Source organism: Pelophylax lessonae (assembly GCF_965119305.1).
Source record: "Pelophylax lessonae genome assembly, chromosome: 2".
Taxonomy (NCBI): Eukaryota; Metazoa; Chordata; class Amphibia; order Anura; family Ranidae; genus Pelophylax; species Pelophylax lessonae.
This window is the reverse complement of record NC_138769.1, coordinates 118,773,092-118,793,571: the sequence shown is the minus strand read 5'-3', so window position 1 is coordinate 118,793,571 and position 20,480 is coordinate 118,773,092. Positions and strand designations below refer to the sequence as shown.

Sequence of the window (20,480 nt, the reverse complement as noted above, 5' to 3'; positions counted from 1 at the left end):
CCTGTCAAAACTAGGTACCCGCTCCCCCCCCCCAAAAAAATGACATGCCAAATGTGGCATGTCAGGGGGGTAGGACCACCTAAAGCGGAAGTTCCACTTTTGGGTGGAACTCCGCTTTAACTGAGTAAGCTGAACTCTCAGACAGGATGTGATCAGTGCTTGACACTAAATGCACCGCATGCATGCCACCTTAGATTTCTTTTTTTACTAATCTTTATAGATGAGTAAAAAATTGGCATTACTTCCAGGGAAATTCATGGAAGGATCTTGAAGAATCTCTGTAAAATATGGTCTGGAATCATAGAGATAACTTTCTCTCCTGACTACCAAAGACCTCCTATTACGAAATAATACCATGCGATACCCCACAAACTGAATCATATCATGGGAAATAGCATTTTATATGAAGTGGTATATGGTATTAGTAGGAAGTGGTCTGTGGTAGTCATTCAGTAAGAAGGTGGGTGTGTTTTAAGAATTGAATTTCCTGATTACTAGAAAAAAGGGCTTGAAACCAAATGCATCGCTTGTAATTACTAGACTGTCTGTAGCCAACCTTGTTTGTCTTTATGTTTAGACCAGGGGTCTCTAAACAAAGTGCCAGTTTACTGTCCCTCAGACTTTAGGGGGGCCAGACTGTGGCAACTGGAAGTAGGAATTGTCCTGGTGTCTGTGGGAATAAACCGTACACCTTAGGAAGCATTAGGTGGAGGAATATAGTGCACCATCGTTGGTGTCAGTTGGAGAAACAGTGCCCTTTTGTCGGTGTCAGTTGGAGGAACTGTGCCCCATTACTGGTGTCAATGGGAGAAATTGTGCCCTGTTGTTGATATCAGTAACAGGAATTATGCCATATTGTTGGATTTCAGAGGGAAGGCAAAGCGCCCCAAGGGCCAGATAAAGGCAAGGAAAGGGCTGCAGTTTGGAGATCACTGGTTTAGACTTACATTTTGGTATTGCTAGTGTTTCAGGAAATAGTGAATACAATGACAAAAACTGAAAAAACAATTACGTTATGCTTGCAATTAAATGAAGCCCATAGCAGGTATATGCATGGTAGAGTTTTCATCTTTTGCCAAATTATATCGGAGGTCTGTTATTGTCTGCATTGCTTTTCTATTGAAACTGAAATTGTTTAATAAAAATGTTCTCTAATTTGCAGACCCGGCAGCTGATTAAAGATGGTTTCTTAGTGGAACTCTCTGAAAATTCCCGCAAGCTGCGTCACCTCTTCTTGTTTACAGACCTCCTGCTCTGTGCCAAGCTTAAGAAGGCAACTGTTGGGTAGGTGAAAAATTAATATGTATCACACCCTCTGTGCAAAGGAAATCGTCACACATATTGCTGCACATTTCAGAGAAAATGGTAAATGTAATGTCCCATTGACTTATGTTGTAAACTAAGTTCTTTAGAACATTAAAAAAAATTCCTAGCTGTGTCTGTCACCTCTATTTCTGGAGACAGACACATGAACTGTAAAGCAGCCAGAAATCCTCTTAAAAGTAACATGAGGACCTACAGAATGTCACAATATTTTTTTACATTAATCCTCATAATATGGTAGCTGTATATGGTATGAAAAATGCAACAAATTCTAGCAGTGCTTGCACCCTTCGAATCGTGTTGGGGCAATTCTTTGTGCACCTGAATGTTGTAAGTGCTTTTTATCACAGGCTGATATTTTTTGGCATGCTATTATTTCTTTAAAGGTTTGTTCACTGGCTCCTTTTGTTGCTGACAGCTGAACTTTCACCACACATGGCGCATTTACCAGACAGAAAAGGGGAAAATAAAGATTGTAGATCTGTCGATCGACTTGAGTACAACCAGCATGTTGGTTTTCAAGCCACTAGCAATAAGCATTGAGTTCTCTCGGTAGGGACAGCTTTCCCCGCAGAAGACCGCAATAGAGTCACTGAAGAGATTACTCCATCACTGCTGACTGAATAACCTATGGCCTGCCTTAGCCATTAATGTGCAAAGTTTAGCATGTAAGGCAGGCCATACATGGTTTGAATCAGCAGGAACTGGACAAGATTCAAACTGTGTATAGAGAGGCTGAATGTACCAAGTTGATCAATTGATTTGGGTAAAACCAGCATGCCGGGTTTCACCTGCGATTATCACTAGCGGCTACTAAAGTCTCTAGTAATAATCAACGGCTTCCCCCTGCCAGGATGGCTTCCCCATGACCCATGAAGAGGGATTCCGGCATCAATACAGTCTGTGTTAATTGGGGAAAATCAAGCAAATTTCTTTCCTTCAACCACCCTTCGAAACCAGACATTTGATTACTTGACAGTTCAGTTGAGGGCAAAAGCAAATATGACAAATTATCATTCACGGCATGCCTTAAATATAACTATTTGTGGAAACCGTTAAATTAGCGGGTTTAATTCCACTTAAAAAGCCTAAATCAAAACTATAAAAAATCAGCACAAGGGACATTACTTGGCTTCAGTGGAATATATCCCTTGTGCCTTTCTGTCCTGTATGTATCTAAAATCTTCCTCCTCTGATTTCCCCACCTCTGCCACAGTAATTTTCCGGTGCTGTTGGACTTAATAGAACTGAGACAGGCACTAGTCAAGAGTGGAGGACTATGCCTGCTCTTTCCGCCCTGCATAAAAGCCTTTACTAGAGCTTCCATTAATGAAAAACAATCTATGAATGGAGGGGGAAGACCTTTCAATCATTTGTCCATCCTCCATTCATAGATCTTGTTTTAGCTGTAGAAGCTGTGGTAATGGCTTCTATGATTGTAGCAGCAAAGTGGAAAAGGTGGGCATAGTCGGGCACACTTGTCTATTACAGCCTCTTAGTTCCAAAAACCTCCACCCCACCAGAAAATTAAGATTATTGGGGGTGGAGAGCATTAAGGCTCAATTCACACCTATGCGTGTTGCTTTTGAGTGTTTTTGCTGTGCTTTTTTGCGTTTTTGAACACATAATTTGCATTTTGCATTTTTATGGGGTTTTTTTTGAACATTTGTTGTTGTGCAGATAAAAAAGCAAATCTCAGTAAAAACGCGCTACGTGCTTTTCTTCGACTTCTCCATTGAGGTCTTTTGCACCAAGAACGCAAAAAATGCACAGTTTTGTGTTTAAAAAAGTCCCTGACCCTTTCCAAAAACGCAGAGGCACAAAAATGTATTGATGTGAACGTGTTCTATAGGAACCTATGTTAAAAAAATGTCCTGCGTTTCTGCAAGAAAAAAACATTGGTGGGAATTGGGACTAAAGGAGGAAGAATTCAGTGAAAGGAGGACACGGCAACACAAGGGACACATCACACTTAAGGTAAGTAACGTCCCTTGTGCTGATTTTTTTATGTTTTTGTTTTAGGTACTCTTAGGCTTTACGTTAGCCAAGAAAGAGTATTAGACTTCATTCTTGTAGAAAGATCTAAAGCCACGCTAAGTCTGGCTTTCTCCATGGACGTTATGTGTGAATGGCTATGCTGCAATACCAGATTTCACCTGAAGGTGATATTACAAAAAGACATAATCCATGCTCCATAACCTCCATGTTGATCTTGAATCCTTACCTGGAACAGGTACACAGTCACAAATTCACAGTGAATGTAAGACTCCTACTCTGTATCCTTATTTCTGGTTAGTGATTTAAACGGCCAGATAAATAGGATTTTCAGAGGTCAGGTGGGTAATTGACAGACCATCTTTTTCTCTCTGTGCAGGCTTCCATAGGGGCATCTAGGACATTTTTTTGTTAGGAAAAACTTTGATCTGAGCAGTATTCTAGTAGTAGTAATAAGCAGCATTTTATACCAAAGTAGAGCTGCAGGATTCTGGATAAAATGAAAATGAGAATCACAATTTTTTTGCTTAGAATAAAGATCATGATTCTCTCACGATTCTCGGCATGACATCATCTTTTACATTATACAAAAAGGTAGTGCTTTTTTAATTCATTAAAGTGTATTCTTTTAAAAAAAAACTGCGTTTGAAAGACTTCTGCGCATATACAGTGTGACAGAAAAGATTGCAACAATCGCCATTTTATTCTCTAGGGTCTCTGGTAAAAAATATACATATATAATGTTTGGGGGTTTCAAATAATTTTCTAGCAAAAAAATACTGATTTTAAATTGTAACAAGTGTCAGAAAAAGGCTTAGTCTTTAAAGAGGAAGTAAACTATGCTGTAAAAATCTATTTTTTCGAATGTATGTAAAGAACATACAATTTTTGGAAGTTAATTTTTTTACTGCTTCTTGGTCTCGGCTTCCCCTGCGGATGTCATTTCCGCCCTTACAAAATTCCTTGGCCGAAATCTCGGCATAATGCGCAATTTGCTGCTTTCAAGCCTCTTTCTCGATCGCCGTTACTACAGCAACCGAGCTCCACAGTTCATATTCGCCATGCCCACAAACGAGGAAGCTGGCGAGAAAGGCACAATCGCGAGGCTTCATAGCTGTGTCGTTTTCTGACCTGACATGATGTTCTTACTGAAACGGCACACATATCGATGATATTGACGGACAAGCGGAGCATGCACCGATTACTTCATAAAATGTTTCAGGAATAATTACAGGAAGATTGTGCAAGTAAGCAATGTTTTACGGGCACCAATCTATTGCTTTGTTAAGACACATGAGCTGAAGTCTAAATGGGGAGTTTACAACCACTTTAAGAGGTTAAACTGCCCTCACTTACAGACAGACGTTCATTCCTTGATCTAAAAGAACGAAATGATACATTGTAAAACATTGTGTTTATAGTTATCTAGCAGCCTTAAAGCGGAGTTCCATCCTGGGAAAGCTTTTTTTAATAAAAATACCCCCGGGACAGTCAGGGCTAGTGCATTCCACAATGGCTAGCCTCTGATCTGTCCTGGGTTGCACTTACCTTTTAGAAGAAATACTTACCTTGAAAAATTATTGTCCAGCGCTGCCATCTCAGGTGTGGGCAGCTTGAAGCCAGCGCGATCCTCTTCTGTCCTCTTCCGTCTTCTTCGGTCCCACGATGCACTGCACCGGCCCCGCCGTCACTTCCGGGGCCGCAGCGTCATCCCTGCACAGCTTCTGGTCATGCCCAGAAGCTGTTTAGCAAGGTATGATGGCGCCTGCACCGGAACTGACTTTGAGGCCGGTGCAGGTGCATTGATTCCTGGGAGCGATGACGTTCAGCTCCCAGGAATCATTGCAAGCCAGGAAGTGACGAATCGCCGTGGCCGCCGAGGGGAGGAAGAGGAAGTAAGGCAAGTTTATTTTCTTCTAAACCAGGTAAGTAAAAAAAAAAAAAAAATTGCGATTATCCATTTGTTTTTCAGGTGACCCCGGGCATGGGGGTAAGTATAATTTTAGGGTGTAACTCTGCTTTAACAATGTTGATAAACATTTGCCAGAGGCTCTTTTTCTTTTTTGACAGAGTGAGCAGAGAACAGCAGAGTGAGCAGAGAACCGCTCTGAAGGAATCGTGGACAAGCTGTTTTTAAGATCATAAGGGGGGTGAATCGAGATTTTCTTAACAATTAATAGTGCAACTCTATCCCATAGCAATCATTTAGATGTGCAGTGGCTTTTCAAGTGTCACACCAAAGATGACATTTTAGTACAAGATGCTGCTGGAGATTCCTGTCATTTGACTTCAAGGCCTGTGCAGAATCCCTGAAAATTAGTATAACAATCATATGGGGAAGGGAATTGTGTGTAAGATTCTGTTTACAGCGTACTCTTGGCCTGGTTACATGGAAGAGAAGGTGTACAGTTTAAGGGCCTTTCTCCCCATGAAAGTCGGTGGGAATGTAGAAGCGGCTTGATGTGGCTTAGGAGGTCAGAAGCATCTCAAACTGATTTACCATGCCAACTGAATTCACATGAATGCATAATGAAAGGAAAACATTAAACTAATCTCCCAATCGCAAGTCTACAAATCCAAAAGGACACTTTTTAGGATTTTGAAAGGGTTTGGTTTCTGTTTTTATTTGGGATAATAATGGATTTTTAACTTCATGTCTTTTATGAACAGCAAACACCAGCAGTATGACTGCAAGTGGTACATTCCTTTGGCGGACCTGGTGTTCCCCTCTCTGGAGGAGTCCGAGCCCATCCCTCAACTGCACGCTACACCTGACCATGAGATTGAAGAGATGAAAGCAAAGATCTCAGTTCTGAAAAGTGAGATCCAAAAAGAAAAGGTCAGTGTATGCAACCAAATTATTTTACCTGTGACTGAAGCATTATTGAAGGTTGAACTCATAGAGCATAAAAGAAGAGTGTTCCATTCCATAACAGCCATCGAGAATTCAGCTCCTTATTTTTCTTTGTGTGATTGAAAATGTAAACGAGCGCCTAGGGCAGGCTAAGTGGTTACCACTTCCAGCGAGCAGCACTAGGGTCGTCGTTTCGAATCCCAACCACAGTACTACCCACCTGGAGTTTGCATGTTCTCACCGTGCCTGTGTAGGTTTCCTCCGGTTACGCCAGTTTCCTTCCGCCCTGCAAATACTTACTGTTAGGTTAATTGGCTTCTGCCTAAATTGGCCCTAGTATGTGTATGTATAAAAGTGAGTTAGGGACCTTAGATTGTAATCTCTTTGAGGGCAGGAACTGATGTAAATATGCCGTGTATGTGTGTGTGTGTATATATATATATATATATATATGTGTGTGTGTGTAAAGAGCTGCATACATTGAATGCGCTATATAAGTACCTGTAATAAATAATACAGAAATAGGTTTCCAGAGACCTGTTCCTTTTTACTTGTCATTGAATACATTTCACTTTCGTTCATTGACCGACACAGCTCCTGACTCTTCTTAACCATCTGGTTATACTGCCCCCTACAGAAGTAGGACTCAGCAGCTCCACGCTAGGTCGGCCGTGCCATAGCCCCACTGGACAGGGCCTGGCCTGTGAGTGAAACGTCTCGCGACGGCGCATACGAACTGGCTTCGGCCTGAGTCGCAGCGTTTCCTCCTGGCCAACAGCACCCACGTTACGATGGAGCGGTGTCCTGTCCAGAGCCCACCCTGCTCCTTGTGTGGTAAGTAGCCGCCCCCCCTTCTACTCCTGGAGGGTTTTGGGGTGGACGTGGGCCCCTTCCTGGGACAATGGGACCCCCAGGTTCCCCTCCTTCCCCCCAGCCCCTCTAATATTTTGGTGGTCACTGTGGGTCTTTCGCCCCCCGCCCGGGTGAGGTTATGAGCGGACTGTTGCCACATGCTCTTAAGGGGGGGCTGGTTGGAGTTGCTCCTGACCGGGTTTTCCTGGTGTGCAACAGGGGGTTGAGCAGGGTTTTCTGCCACCCTGGGGGTTGGTGACTAGGGCAGGGATGTCCTCTTGGCTCCCTGCGGCAGTTGTTGGCTGGGGGAGCGGATAGTTTAGCATCCGCGGGTAGAGCATCACGCGGCCGGATCCGGCTGAAAATTTAGACTGCGGCTTTGCGGCCTACTAGTCAAACTACGTGAGGTGGCCCCTGTGAGGTTTGCTGATTCCACTGCCTCCCGTTTGGGCATCCGCCCTCCCCTCTGCTGCCCCTGGGTGGTCGGCTCCGCGGGGGCTCACCTCCAAGCGGCTGGGCGCCCACAAAGATTTAGGCCGCGCTTTGCGGCCTACTAGGCCATGCGGCTGAGTGGAGCGCCCTTGGGGGGCAGCCCCAGTGCGTTTAGCTGAAGTCCCCACTCTTCGTTTGGGCATCTGCCAGGCTGGGATCAGTGCACTTGCAGCTGGGCCTCCACAAAAAAAGTAGGTGGTTCATTCGTAGGCCCTTGGTCGGCATCCCCTTTGCGGGATCGCAGTTGGCAACCTCCCCTGATTGTTATGGTTTCTGGGTGAACTTGGTATATAGCGACCAGTTTCCTCTGCTCCTCTAGCCATGCATGAAAAGGCGCTGGTGGATGCACTGTTTGTGTCAGTGCGTGACACTTTAAAAAAGGAGGTTGCGGCTGAAGCTGCGTTGGAGGCGCTGGTCCCTTCTGGCACCCACAGGCCCTCCAAAGCAGCGAGGGTGTTCCCTTTTTCTGCTTACTTTGCAACATTGTCACGAAAAAGTGGGGTCGTCCAAAACACAGTGGTTCCTAAGCGCTTTTTGCTTGCTTGCTTGCGTGTCCTTATGAGGATTAACTGCAGTGGACTTGTTGGTTTTCAGGTTAAATAAAGCTAACTTAATTCCGGCTGAGGAGTCCCCGGCCTTTAATTGTCCAGCTGATAGGAGGGTGGAGGCTCTGGCCCGCCATATGTTCACTGTGGCTGGTTCGGCATTTAGGCGGGTATTTTCTATTGCACTGGGGTCGCAAGCTCTGACCGAGTGGGCTAAACTTTTACGCCAGGACCTTGAGGGGAAACAGTTTCCCCTGTCTGTGAGGAGCTGGCGGATCAGTTGGTCCAGAGGCTACAGTTTATCTGTGATGCCTCTTGGATGCGGCTCCTTTGATTTCTAGCCTGTCTGTATCAGCAGTGGTCCTTCAGCGTTATCTGGCTGAAATACTGGTCTGCGGACCAGACTTCTAAGAATGCCTTATCTGATCTCCCCCTCGTAGGGGATTGCCTGTTTAGGGTCTCACATGGGGGGAAGATTACTCTTCTTCTGCAGGCTACAAAGGGCAAGGAGCCCCGTCTTAGACGTTGGCCATTCTCCTCGGCTCAGAAGAGGTTTTTTTTCATCCCTCAGGGTCTCAAGACAAGGGTTCAAAAGTCAGGGCCTCCACCGGAGGTTCCAAGAGGACCCAGTCTGGCAAGTCACGAGCAGGCTCTTCCAGACCTGAGGACAAGGCTGCCTCTGCATAAAGTGGCGCCCTCACCCGTATCTGGATCCATGGACCCCCCTGGTATAGGACACATGGGTCCACTAAGTTATACGATCAGGCTGCGAGATCAAGTCCGGTCTTATCCCCCGGAAAGGTTCTTTCCTTCCAACCTGCACTTGTCCCCAGATCACTTACGGGTCTCTTTGGGGTAGTGCGAAACTTGGGGTGATTGTTTTGATTTCAGAATGTTTTCAGAGGTTTTTACTCAAACCTCTTTACAGTTCCCAGGGAAGAAGGCAAGGTACCCCCAATTCTGGACCTTAAGGCACTAAACTGCTGGTGTGAGTACAGAATTTCCGCATGTTCGGTTGGATTCTAAACCTTCAGGAGTCTGCTTTTGTTCTGTTCATAAAAACTGGACTATCTGGGTCTGACTCTGGACTCGGCCTCAGCCAGAGTGTTTCTTCCTCTGGAAAAACTTAAGACATTGCAAGAGGCAATTCAGCTTCTGTTGTTCAGCAGACGGTCATCCCTCCGGACTTGCATGCGGGTGCTGGGCCTGATAGTATCCACTCTCGAGGCAGTCTGTTTGAAGAGTTCCACACAAGATCTCTGCTAAAGAGATTCCGGTGAAGTGGGACAAGGATCCACGGTCTTTAGAGGTGGCTTCATTCTCTGGCACTTCGACAGGGAAATCTTTTCTCCCCCTGTACTGGACGGTTGTTACCATGGATACCAGCCTGTCCGGATAAGGAGGCGACCTCCACATAGATGTGCTCAGGGGGTCTGGATTAATGTTCTGGAACTCCGAGCGATCAGCCTTTGTCTGGTTCATTGGACAATTTGTCTTCATGGGTGTCTGGTACAAATCCATTTGGACAATGCCACGACTGTGGTTTATTTCAATCACCAAGGGGGCACAAGTAGTGTCCTGGCAGCTCAATAAGTAGCCGGCATTCTAAGGTGGGCTGACCGATTTATTCCAGCCCTCTCAAATTACTGCCACAACTCCTGTGCAGGATCCAGACTGACCTCGCCGGTCCTGGTACGCCGATCGGGTACGGCAGGTCACAGATGCTCCTTGGGGGCTTCCTCTCAGGGAGGATTGGCTGTCCCAAGGACCGGTCTTCCATCCTGCTTTACAGTCGCTGGCTTTGCGGTTTGGTTGTTGAACGCCAGGTGCTGAAGAATGGAGGTTTGTCCGAGTTGGTGATTCCTACGCTGTTGAAAGCTAGGAAATCTACTTCTAGGAAGAGCTACCACCATACGTGGAAGACGCACATTGCGTGGTGTGAGTCTCCTGGGGTTCATCCTCGCTTCTTGGTGGCTCGGATCTTAACCTTCCATTTGAACAGAAATTGGTCTTCAGTACCATCAAGGGCCAGGTATCCGCTTTGGCAGTCTTTTTTCAACGACCTTTGGCCTCACACTCCCTGGTGTGTACTTTTCTTCAGGGTGTCTGTCTGTCTGACATTTGGTTCCTTCGGTGCGGGCTCCGTTGCCACAATGGGATCCTAATGTGGTGCTTTCAGCTCTACAGTAGCCTCCCTTTGACAATATTTGGGAGGTATCCCTGCTTGCGTTGCCCCGGAAGGTGGCCTCTTTTGGTGGCTATCACCTCTGCGCGCAGGGTGTCAGAACTGGCGGCTTTATCCTATTGTATACCCTATGGTGATTCACAAGGTGGTGCTTCAGTGACGCAGGTTTGCAAGGCATCGCTTGGGCTTTCCGTCATCAAGCTTCAGTGACGCAGGTTTGCAAGGCATCCATCTGGTCGTTGGTGCAGACTTTTAAAACATTTTAATAAAGTGGATGTGTTGGCGTCTGCAGATGCTTGTTTTGGCCGCAAGGTTTTGCTGGCTGCTGTTTAGAGGACCTGGTCCTCTTTGAGGGTGTATCGTTTTTTCAGGTGAGCTCCAGTAGTTAATGATCTCCATGTTACCTGGTTGGCTATGGTTAGCCTTGGGGAATTTTTTATCTGCTTTTTTCCCCATCCCTCATGTTTAACACTGCTTTGGGACATCCCTATGGTTAAGAAGAACCAGGAGCGGTGTCCGTCAGGAACGAAAGGGAAAATGGGATTTTTGACTGATGTTCTCTGATGTTCACAGCACCCACCCCTCTGTGGAGTTGGCTTTCTTCTGATACTGCTTGTAAAAAAACTGAGTGCCTATAGCTGAGAGTGAGTGTATACCCCCTGGGACTGCCCATAGGCGTAGTCAACCTTTTTCCTGCGTAGTGTCCTACCTCTGGCAGTATAACCCAGTGGTTAAGAAGAATCAGGAGTTGTGTCCGTCAATGAACATCAGAGAAATGGATTCAGAAATCCCATTTTTTGGATCACAGTTTACATCCGACAGGATGTTGTTTAACATATGTTGCTTAAAGTGTCTTAAAATGATATTAAAGGTAAAGTTTTTTTTTTTTTTTCCAAATAAACCTGTCATACTTACCTGTTAACAGCTCTGTGCAGTGGTTTTGCACAACCTCTTCTTCTCAGGTCCCCTACTAGCATTACTTTCCCCTGCTGAGTTATCCCGTAGAATACTACTTATTATGGGGCACTAGACAGCCTATTCCTCCCTATGTTGGTTATTCATCCCCCCCAAACACATTTTATAGAGTGGTATTACACCCAAAACAATATTTAATATATTGTAGCTTACCAAACCTTAAATTCAACACTGTACCCTAATAAATTGATGTCCTTTTTTCACACAAATAGAGCTTTCTTTTGGTGGTATTTGATCACCTGTGCGATTTTTATTTATTGCGCCATAAACAAAAAAACTATTCTGAGGAAAAAAAACAATATTTTTCACTTTCTGCTATAACATTCCCCAAAAAAATTAAAAATCCAAATTTTTCATCCTTCTAGGTCTAGGCCAATTTGTAATCTGCTACATATTTTTGGTAAAAAAAATCCCACTAAGCGTATTTTGATTGGTTTGCGCAAAAGTCTACAAACTAGGGGAAAGATTTGTCATTTTTATTTTTACTAGTAATGGCGGCAATTGCGATTTTTAGCAGGATTTTGGCGGATAGATCGGACCCCTAACTGACATTTTTGACACTTTTGGGGGGACCAGTGACATTACTACAGTAAGTGCTAAAAACATGCACTGTTACTGTAATAATGACACTGGCAGGAAAGGGGTTAACCCAGGGGCGATCAAAGGGTTAAGTGTGAGCCTAGGGAAGTGGTTTCTAACTGTACTTGTGGAATCAACACAGACACCTGTGATCCTAAATAGGAGTATCACAGGCGCTCTGTGTTTGTTTCAGAGAGAACAGCGGTCTGCTGTGTTTACAACAGCAGACCGTCGTTCTCTCTCCCTGAGGAGCGATCGCGGGTGCCTGGCGGCAATCGCAGCCGCCGGCCCCGTGGATCGGCTTCCCTAATTTGGTAACTCAAAGGGCTAATGCACACTGGGCTTAAAAAAACGCAACTTGTACAGGCGTTTTGCGTTTTTTTATTTTTTTTTTTCTGTCTGTAAACACCTCCTCATGTTAGTCTGTGTCCATGCACACACAGGCATGTACAGGCGTGTTAAGAGTGTTTAGAGGCTGAAAAAAATCCATCATCACCGCATTCAGGAGAGAAGCTTTTGAGCAAAAAAAACGCAAAATGTGCAAAAACACTAGATGTGTTTAGGCGTGTTTTTGTATTAATGCACTTTAGTGGCCAGAATTAAATAATATTCTGACCAATAGAATGCATTAACGGCAAACGCGCAAATGTGCATAAGCCTGTGTGCAAAATGTGCCTTTTTTAAGCTGCTTTTTTCTGGCAGTAAAAGCCGTTTAGAGAAAAAAATACAATCGTCAAATGTGCATGAGCTCTAAGAGCTTGAAATGGATCAGCATAACAATCGTGCAAGTAGCAATGACAGGCTGCGTCTTTCCGTTGCAGTGACAACCATACCCTCTTATTTCTTGTAATGGGGAAAAAAGATGAGGGGAGATCTCTTTATTAAGGCCCTGCCAGCAATGGAAACTTAAAAATACTGATTTACCAACTCAAAAAAAAAAAAATAAATAAACCAATAATGACGCATATTGGCGTGAATTTGGCTTTAAACTAACCTTCCAGACTTCGCTACCTGACAAATGGCTCTATTTTTTTTTTTTTTATCCCAGCTTTATTATTGTGCACCTGGTTACCCATTTGTTAAATCCTTTATTTCCCCATTTATTTCTACTTCAGTATAGACATTCCATGGTCATTTTCGAGTGTTCTAATACATTGCCATCTTATCTGTCTCTGCAGAAGTCAAACAAGGGATCAAGTCGTGCTATTGAGCGGCTGAAGAAAAAGATGTTCGAATATGAATCGTGGCTTCTGCTGTTCTCTCCTACTATCCCTTTCAGAATCCACAACAAGAATGGCAAGGTGAGCTGTGGGCCAGGACTGCCTGCAGCTGGCAGCTGTGTGGCCTCTGCAGGGAGATGGAGTTGTATTGAGGGATAGAAGTGGGAATCCGCTTTGGCTTTCCCACTAGGGGATTGTGGGGAGGCAGCCATGGTTATTTGCATGCTTTGAACATTTCGATATTGAGCGGATGATGCCAGAAGGGGAATTCTGCAGCGTCTGATGTGAGCAGTGAGTCAGGCTGCCCAGGGAAAAAGTGCGTGGGAGCTGTGTGAACTCCACTCCACATCTTCTACTGACTTGGCTTTAAACCCACTTTTTGCCTTTGAGTCCAAATCACAAGGACATATTGCTTTAAAGCCGAGTCTTCAAAGGAATAATTCCTTTTACAGACCACACGTTGTTTTATTGAGAGATACAGCTAGCAGGTTTGTAGAATAGGGAATAAAAGCTAAGGAACTGCGGTACATTTCCTCCTTCAGATCTGTAGCCATATCCCTAATGAGGACACTTTCTATTATACTCAACCTTTGTCTCATCATTTAAGTTGACTTGTTGCCTTTAGCAACTTATCAGAATGTCGGGGGCGTGGCTGAACCTTACATGTGAGCAGTCGTGCCTTGAGTCAGCTCCGGAATCCTGATCGAAATAATCCTGTTATATAGACCCGAATCCCCGCTACAATTGATCGCCTGCTCCGCTCCCGTGCCTGCATCACCCCAGCGGTAGTACCGGACGCCCGGCCGCACAGGAACGCCATGTCAAAGAAGAAGGAGGATGGCGCCTCTGCACTGAAGCAGGCCCAAAATGGCGGCGCCCCGCTTCCCCAGCGTGCGGGCCGTGACAAACAGCCTACAGCGATCTCTAAGCTGGAGAAGTTCGCCCGCGACCCCACGAAGCACCGCTCACATACCTCGCCGATGGCCTCCTCAGCGGCTTCCCGGGATCGTCCACCTCCTCACTCGCCAGCGCTGTCTCCGTGCCTCGATACTCCGGCTGAGCCCTCCCTAGAGACCGCAGTGAGTACACCTCCCGTCCCTGCAGCCAGGCCCGGTTCCTTGGAGGACGCAGAGCAGCCTCTCCCTACCATACAGGATGTGTTAACTGCGATCCACACATACGGCGCATCCCTTTCTGATTTGTCCATTGAGGTGAAGAGCATGAAAGAAGGCATATTGCACATCCGTCAGGATATGCAGAAAATGAGGGAACGTACTACGGCCCTGGAGGGACGGGTGAGTGCAGTGGAGGATGATTTACCCCCCATTCTGCAAGATGTGCGCATGAATTCCTCAGCGGTTGCTGAGGCGATGCACAGACTGGAGGATATGGAGAACCGTTTACGCCGCAGTAATCTGCGTTTGGTGGGCATCCCCGAAAAAGCGGAAGGTAAATCGCCTGTGGAGTTTATAGAACAATGGCTGATCACCACTTTTGGGAAAGACAATCTATCACCATTCTTTTCTGTAGAGCGGGCGCATAGGGTGCCTTTCAGGGCCCCCCCACCTGGGGGTCCTGACCGTCCATTCCTGCTGAAGCTGCTACACTACAAGGACAGGGACGTTATTCTGAAATTGGCCCGCCAACAACCCCGTATGGAAATACAGGGTGCTAAGATTTCCATTTATCCTGACTTTTCGGCTGCCCTGCAGAGGCAGAGGGCGCGGTTTACTGATGTGAAGAAGCGACTGCGCGCCATCCCTTTGGTCTACTCCATGATGTATCCGGCTAAACTACGAGTGGTCGCGAATGGCACAGTGCACTTTTTCGAAAATCCTACCATGGCAACTAACTGGCTGGATCGTCAAGAAAGGCACCTAAGAGCGGCTGTGGAATAGCACTGTCTTCAAGCAAGCTGATGAGTTTTGCCTTGCTGGGTCTATTAGTCCCCTACTTGGAGCCATGACGCAGAGTTCTGCTTGAATTTCTATGGTTCTACTGTTTGCTCCTTTTTTGAAACCCGCGGCGGGAATGAGCCGGGTTTCTGACTCTGTCCGAGTTCGGGCCCTCTTCTCGTACCCCCCCGCCCCATTGGGGCCTACAGAGTGTTCCCTGCGGGGCATGGATAGAAGTGGCTCTGTCGGCTGCTCTCCATCAGTTTTTGTTGTTACTGTTTTTTTTGTTGAGACTTTCCATCTTTTTTCTCTTTTTTTTTTTCTTGTCCAACTTACTCTATGGTGGATTCCCCTATGGTGCTCTCCCTACCTCTGCTGTACCTTACTGCTGTGCTGCTACTGATTGTATCCCTTGGTCCTTTGGCCTGCTGCTTCAGGAAGCGGCCGGCTGCTGGGAACTACTATGGCGGCCTGTCGGAGACTTCCCCTGCCCTTATCCTATACTGACACCCTCTCATGGCTGACACCAAGGAGTCTATGCTCTCGTGGAATGTGAGAGGTCTGGGGGACTCCCGCAAACGAACGGCTGTGCTGACCCTGTTGTCTCATCATGTTCCTGCCCTGGTATGCCTGCAGGAGACCCACCTTACTCAGGACACGACTGGATATCTCCGTACTCGGAGGTATCCGGTCCAATTTCACTCTTTTCATAGCCAGTACTCCAGGGGGGTCTCTGTTTTAATATCTGCCTCGGTGAAATTTGAACTGGTGGACTCTGTGATTGACTCTCAGGGCAGGTTTATTTTCTTAGTGGGTATTTGGAATGTCTTTAAATGTCTTATTGCAAATGTGTATCTTCCTCCCCCGTTCTCATTCGAGGTGCTAGAGTGTCTGTCTCGGTTTATGGGAAAACACCCTCAGGTTCCGGTGCTGGTGATGGGTGATTTTAATAATATCCTCGACCCGACCTTAGATTTGTATAAACGCTTTTGCCCTGGAGGATCCAGGACGCCCACTCCCTTCGCCAAATTTATGGGGGAGTTGGGTCTCGTGGATCTCTGGCGCAGTAAACATCCCTTGGAGGCTGGATTCTCCTGTCATTCGCTGTCTCATTCCACGTTGTCCCGTATTGATCTGGCCTTTGGCTCGGATTTACTTCAATCTCTTACGCCCACGGTTGAGTATTTAGCTAGGGGTCTCTCCGATCATTCCCCGGTCCTGGTTAACCTTCGGTTTCCTGGCCCCAGGTTGCCCGTGCATTGGAAGTTGAACCCGTTTTGGCTACAGCTGTTCCCAGACCCTGCCTCCCTCAGTACCCAACTGGAACATTTCTTTACTGACAACAGACACTCTGCAGCTCCTGGTATTGTGTGGGATACTATGAAGGCATACTTACGTGGGTTGTGCATTAGAGAGGTATCTACTATTAAATCAAAGAGCAGGAGTTGGGCACAGGATGCCAGTGAGGCAGTACTTCGCGCTGAACGCGCTTACCTGCACTCTCCCACGCCTGACACTGAAGGCCGTTGGCTGGAAGCGCAACGTTTCTACCGGTCTGTACAGCAACAGCAGGCAGACCACAAGCGTTTCTTCGCCTCTCAGGCTTATTTTGAGGAGGGGGAGAAAACCGGTCACATGCTTGCTGTTATCTCCCGGGCACAGCGCCCTTCGTCCATTATTCATAGGCTGGTACTTCCTTCTGCTCGAGTGGTCGATGACACGGCTGACATATTGCAGGGCTTCCGCTCATTTTTTGAGGATCTGTATTCCTCAAAGGTGGCTTATGACACGGAAGACCTGCGTTCATTTTTGGGGGAACTACAGTTACCACAGGTATCCGCTAGAGACCGAGCCATGCTGGACTCCCCCATTAAGTTGGAGGAACTCCAGGAGGCATTGGCATCTTTTCCTAATTCTAAAGCACCGGGGATGGATGGGCTCCCTATAGAGCTGTATAAAACCTTTGGTGGGGTATTGCTACCTGAACTGCTTAAAGTTATCCAGGCCTCTTTTGAGGGGGGGGAGCTCCCACGATCTATGTATGATGCTGTGGTGGTAGTCCTTTTAAAGCCCGGGAAGGATCCGCTACACCCTGAATCTTATCGCCCGATCTCTTTACTGCCCACTGACCTGAAACTATTAGCTAAGGTATTGGCCAACCGCTTATCTAAGGTTATCGCTCACTTGGTTCATGGGGACCAGTCTGGGTTCATCCCTGGCAGGTCCACAGCTACCAATATCCGCAGATTGTATCTGAATATGCAGTTGCCCTCTGATAACTGTGGACATAGAGCGATACTGTCACTCGACGCCGCTAAGGCTTTTGATAGCGTTGAGTGGCAGTATCTTTGGGCGGCCCTTGAGGGCTTTGGTTTCGGTCCATCCTTTATTAAATGGCTTAAATTACTGTATAGGGCACCTATGGCCTGTATACGGATCAACAATTCCCTTTCTCATTCGTTTCCGTTGCACAGGGGCACTAGGCAGGGGTGCCCGCTGTCGCCCCTGCTGTTTGCCCTGGCGGTGGAACCCCTGGCGGCGGCTATTAGGGCCGACCCAGCTATTGTTGGTTTTCGCAGGGGGGCGGGGGAGGACAAGATTGCGTTCTACGCTGATGATGCCCTATTGTTTTTAGGAGACACGTCAGGCTCGCTGGTAGCGCTGATGCACCTGATAGGTAGGTTCGGATCCTTCTCGGGTTTTCAAATAAATTGGGACAAATCCGTCCTGCTGCCTCTGGATCCCCTTGAGGTCGCATTGCCCCCTACTGCTTCGCAGGTCGTGGTGGTAGACCGATTCCGTTATTTGGGGGTGGTGGTCCACCCTGATCTGCAACAGTATGTTAAGCTTAATGTTCTTCCTCTCCTGCATAGATTCCGTGAGAAATTGGCCAGCTGGATCCGGTTGCCCCTGTCGGTAGTGGGCAGATGTAATCTGATCAAGATGATCTGGAATCCCCAATTACTGTATGCCTTGCACAACTCCCCTGTGTGGATCCCCATTCACATTTTCAAGCAATTCAACACAGTCTATCGTGCACTCATCTGGCGGAAGCAATCACCTAGAATCCGCCTAGAGACGCTTCAGGAGGCTAAAGATAGTGGGGGATTGGCTGTTCCAAACCCCTACTATTATTTCCTATCGTCCCAACTGCAGCATCTAACGGGTTGGCTACTGGATAGTGACTCTGATCCTGTCCAGCGGGTCATTAGGGCACAACTTGCGGGTGGGGCACTGGTGGAGTCCCTGGAGGCTGGTGTCTTGCGGGGCTCTCCTGGCTGTCCCACCCTGATGCTTCTTGATAGGATTTGGCAGAGGGCTAAAAAACACTTTGCTTACAATGGCTTCTCGAAATACTCTCGCATTCTTAATAATGTCAACTACCCTGAACTGGATAAACTGAGGGGCTCTCTACGCTGGGACAGTTATGGAGTTAGATTCATCTCCCAGCTGTACAGAGGAGAGGTACTTAAAGACTTCCAGACTATTCGTGATGAGTTTGGCCTCCCTAACTCCCTTTTTTTTCAGTATTTGCAGCTTAGACACGCCCTTGCCTCTCAAGCCAAGATCTCTCCCTGGGGTCTGTGCAATCCTGTCATACTCCTTAATTTGGTGAACACTACCATTAAAAAGGGACAGATCTCCTCATTGTACACAGCCTTTATGGAACAAATCTCTAGGGCTATGACCTATAAGTGTCGGGAGGCCTGGGCTGAGGATCTGGGCCCCATTTCCTCAGAGGAGTGGACGGGCATACTGGATAATGTACCAAAGGTCTCTCTATCTGCTTCGCATAAGCTTACGCAGCTATTTATTTTGCACCGCTCATACAGGACCCCACAACGCCTGCATCGCTGGCAGAGGAGGGATTCCCCCCTCTGCCCTCGGTGTATGGTGCACACAGGCGACTTGCTGCATATGCTTTGGAGGTGCCCGAAATTGCATCGCTACTGGCATGCGGTTTTGCGTTCCATCAATGATATTTGGAAACTATCTCTTCCTGTGGAACCAAAGCTGTGTATACTGGGCTGGCTGGATGAGGAACTCTACCCCCCAGAGGTGCACGCTGCGGTCCTCAGGGCTCTTTTTCTTGCCAGGAAGCTGATAGCGCGGAAATGGATTTCCGCCCTTGCGCCTACACATGCTGAATGGATTGAGGAGGTGAAATTGCTACTGAATAGGGAGCACCTCACGTACAAACATAGAGGGAACGCACTTAAATTTGACCGTATTTGGGGACCTTGGCTTGATGTGCCGGGTCTGGCTCCCCTTCATTTGGTATCCAACAGGCTGATAGGTGGGGTAATCTCCTCAGCGTAGTGTGGCTACTTGCTCTACCTTGCACGTTAGTGGACGGGTGGGGATTGCATCTGCTGATATGTATCTTATGCGGGTGTCTACTTACGGGACTTCGGCATAATTATACTCCGTATGGGCAATTAGAGGGAATTCACCGATGTTGTTTTGTTTTGTTTTATTTTGTTGTGTTTCTGGCTCTTCATTGGCGATGGTGTCGATGCACTTATCTTGGCTACTATTTACTTTCATGTACACTATGAATAGCATATGTTAACAAATGATTTCGGGGGGATGGCCTTATGACTCTTAATGTATGTGTTAGCTCCTTATTGTGTCCACAATATATGCCATCTCGAGAACGTACAGACTGGGGTGTACCTCTGATATGTGCTCGCCAATTTGCCTTTCTCTCTTTCTTTGTTCTGGAGTTTTGTTTTTGTATTGTGTATAAAAACTCTTTCTTTGTTTCAATAAAAATAATCTGATTAAAAAAACTTATCAGAATGTCCTTTTCATGTTATTGGTATAGTATAGTAGGATGATCTGCTTTCTACGGCCAACAAGAAATGTTCTCCCAATGGACAGTTAAAGTGGAACTAAACCTACAATAAAACATTTGCACGCAGGCTCTTTGTTGCAGAAGAGATATGCAATGTCTCTTTTGCCATAAGACAAACTTACCTGTCTGTTCTGGCTCCCATATGCACATTCAGGAGTAATGTCATCCCCACCAGCAAATCAACAGGCTGAGGCAGTGGTGTATTTTGGTTTTTCTGTTGCCCTAGGCAAGACTAACATTGGGCGCCCCCCTTATGTAAATTTGTCCCACTCCTTTTTTAACAGATGTGACTCCCTCCAAAATTGAAGGACTACAAGTCCCAGCATGAACCCCTGAGATCTCACGAGAGGGGGGGTGAGAGGGGGTGGGAGTGAGAGGGGGTGGGTGAGGAAGAGAGAGGGGGGTGGGTGAGGGAAGGAGAGAAAGAGAGAGCGGGGATGAGAGATAGAGAGAGAGGGGGCGGGTGAGGGAGAGAGAGAGGGGGATGAAAGAGAGGGGGGAATCAAAGAGAGAGAGGGGGGAATGAGAGAGTGGGGGGATGAGAGAGTAGGGTGAAAGAGAGAGAGAGGGGGGTGAGAGAGTGGGGATGAGAGAGAGAGAGGGGGGATGATAGAGAAGGTGAGAGAGAGAGAGAAGGGGGTGAGAGAGAGAGGGGGTGAGAGAGAGGGGGGTGAGAGAGGCGGTTCTAGCAACCAGTGGCCAATAGA

At 46.8% G+C, this 20,480-nt stretch overlaps 1 protein-coding gene across 6 annotated transcripts in view; it reads left to right on the top strand.

Annotated features, from left to right (window-relative positions):
• Window positions 1-20,480, top strand: part of ABR (ABR activator of RhoGEF and GTPase) — a 716,822-nt gene that overhangs the window by 562,662 nt on the left and 133,680 nt on the right. For all 6 annotated transcript variants that reach the window (XM_082247579.1, XM_082247581.1, XM_082247580.1 and 3 more), the window contains 3 exons: window positions 1,163-1,284; window positions 5,989-6,157; window positions 12,979-13,101. In XM_082247579.1, coding sequence (XP_082103705.1) covers window positions 1,163-1,284; window positions 5,989-6,157; window positions 12,979-13,101 — 414 coding nt within the window. The remainder of the gene's footprint in view (window positions 1-1,162; window positions 1,285-5,988; window positions 6,158-12,978; window positions 13,102-20,480) is intronic.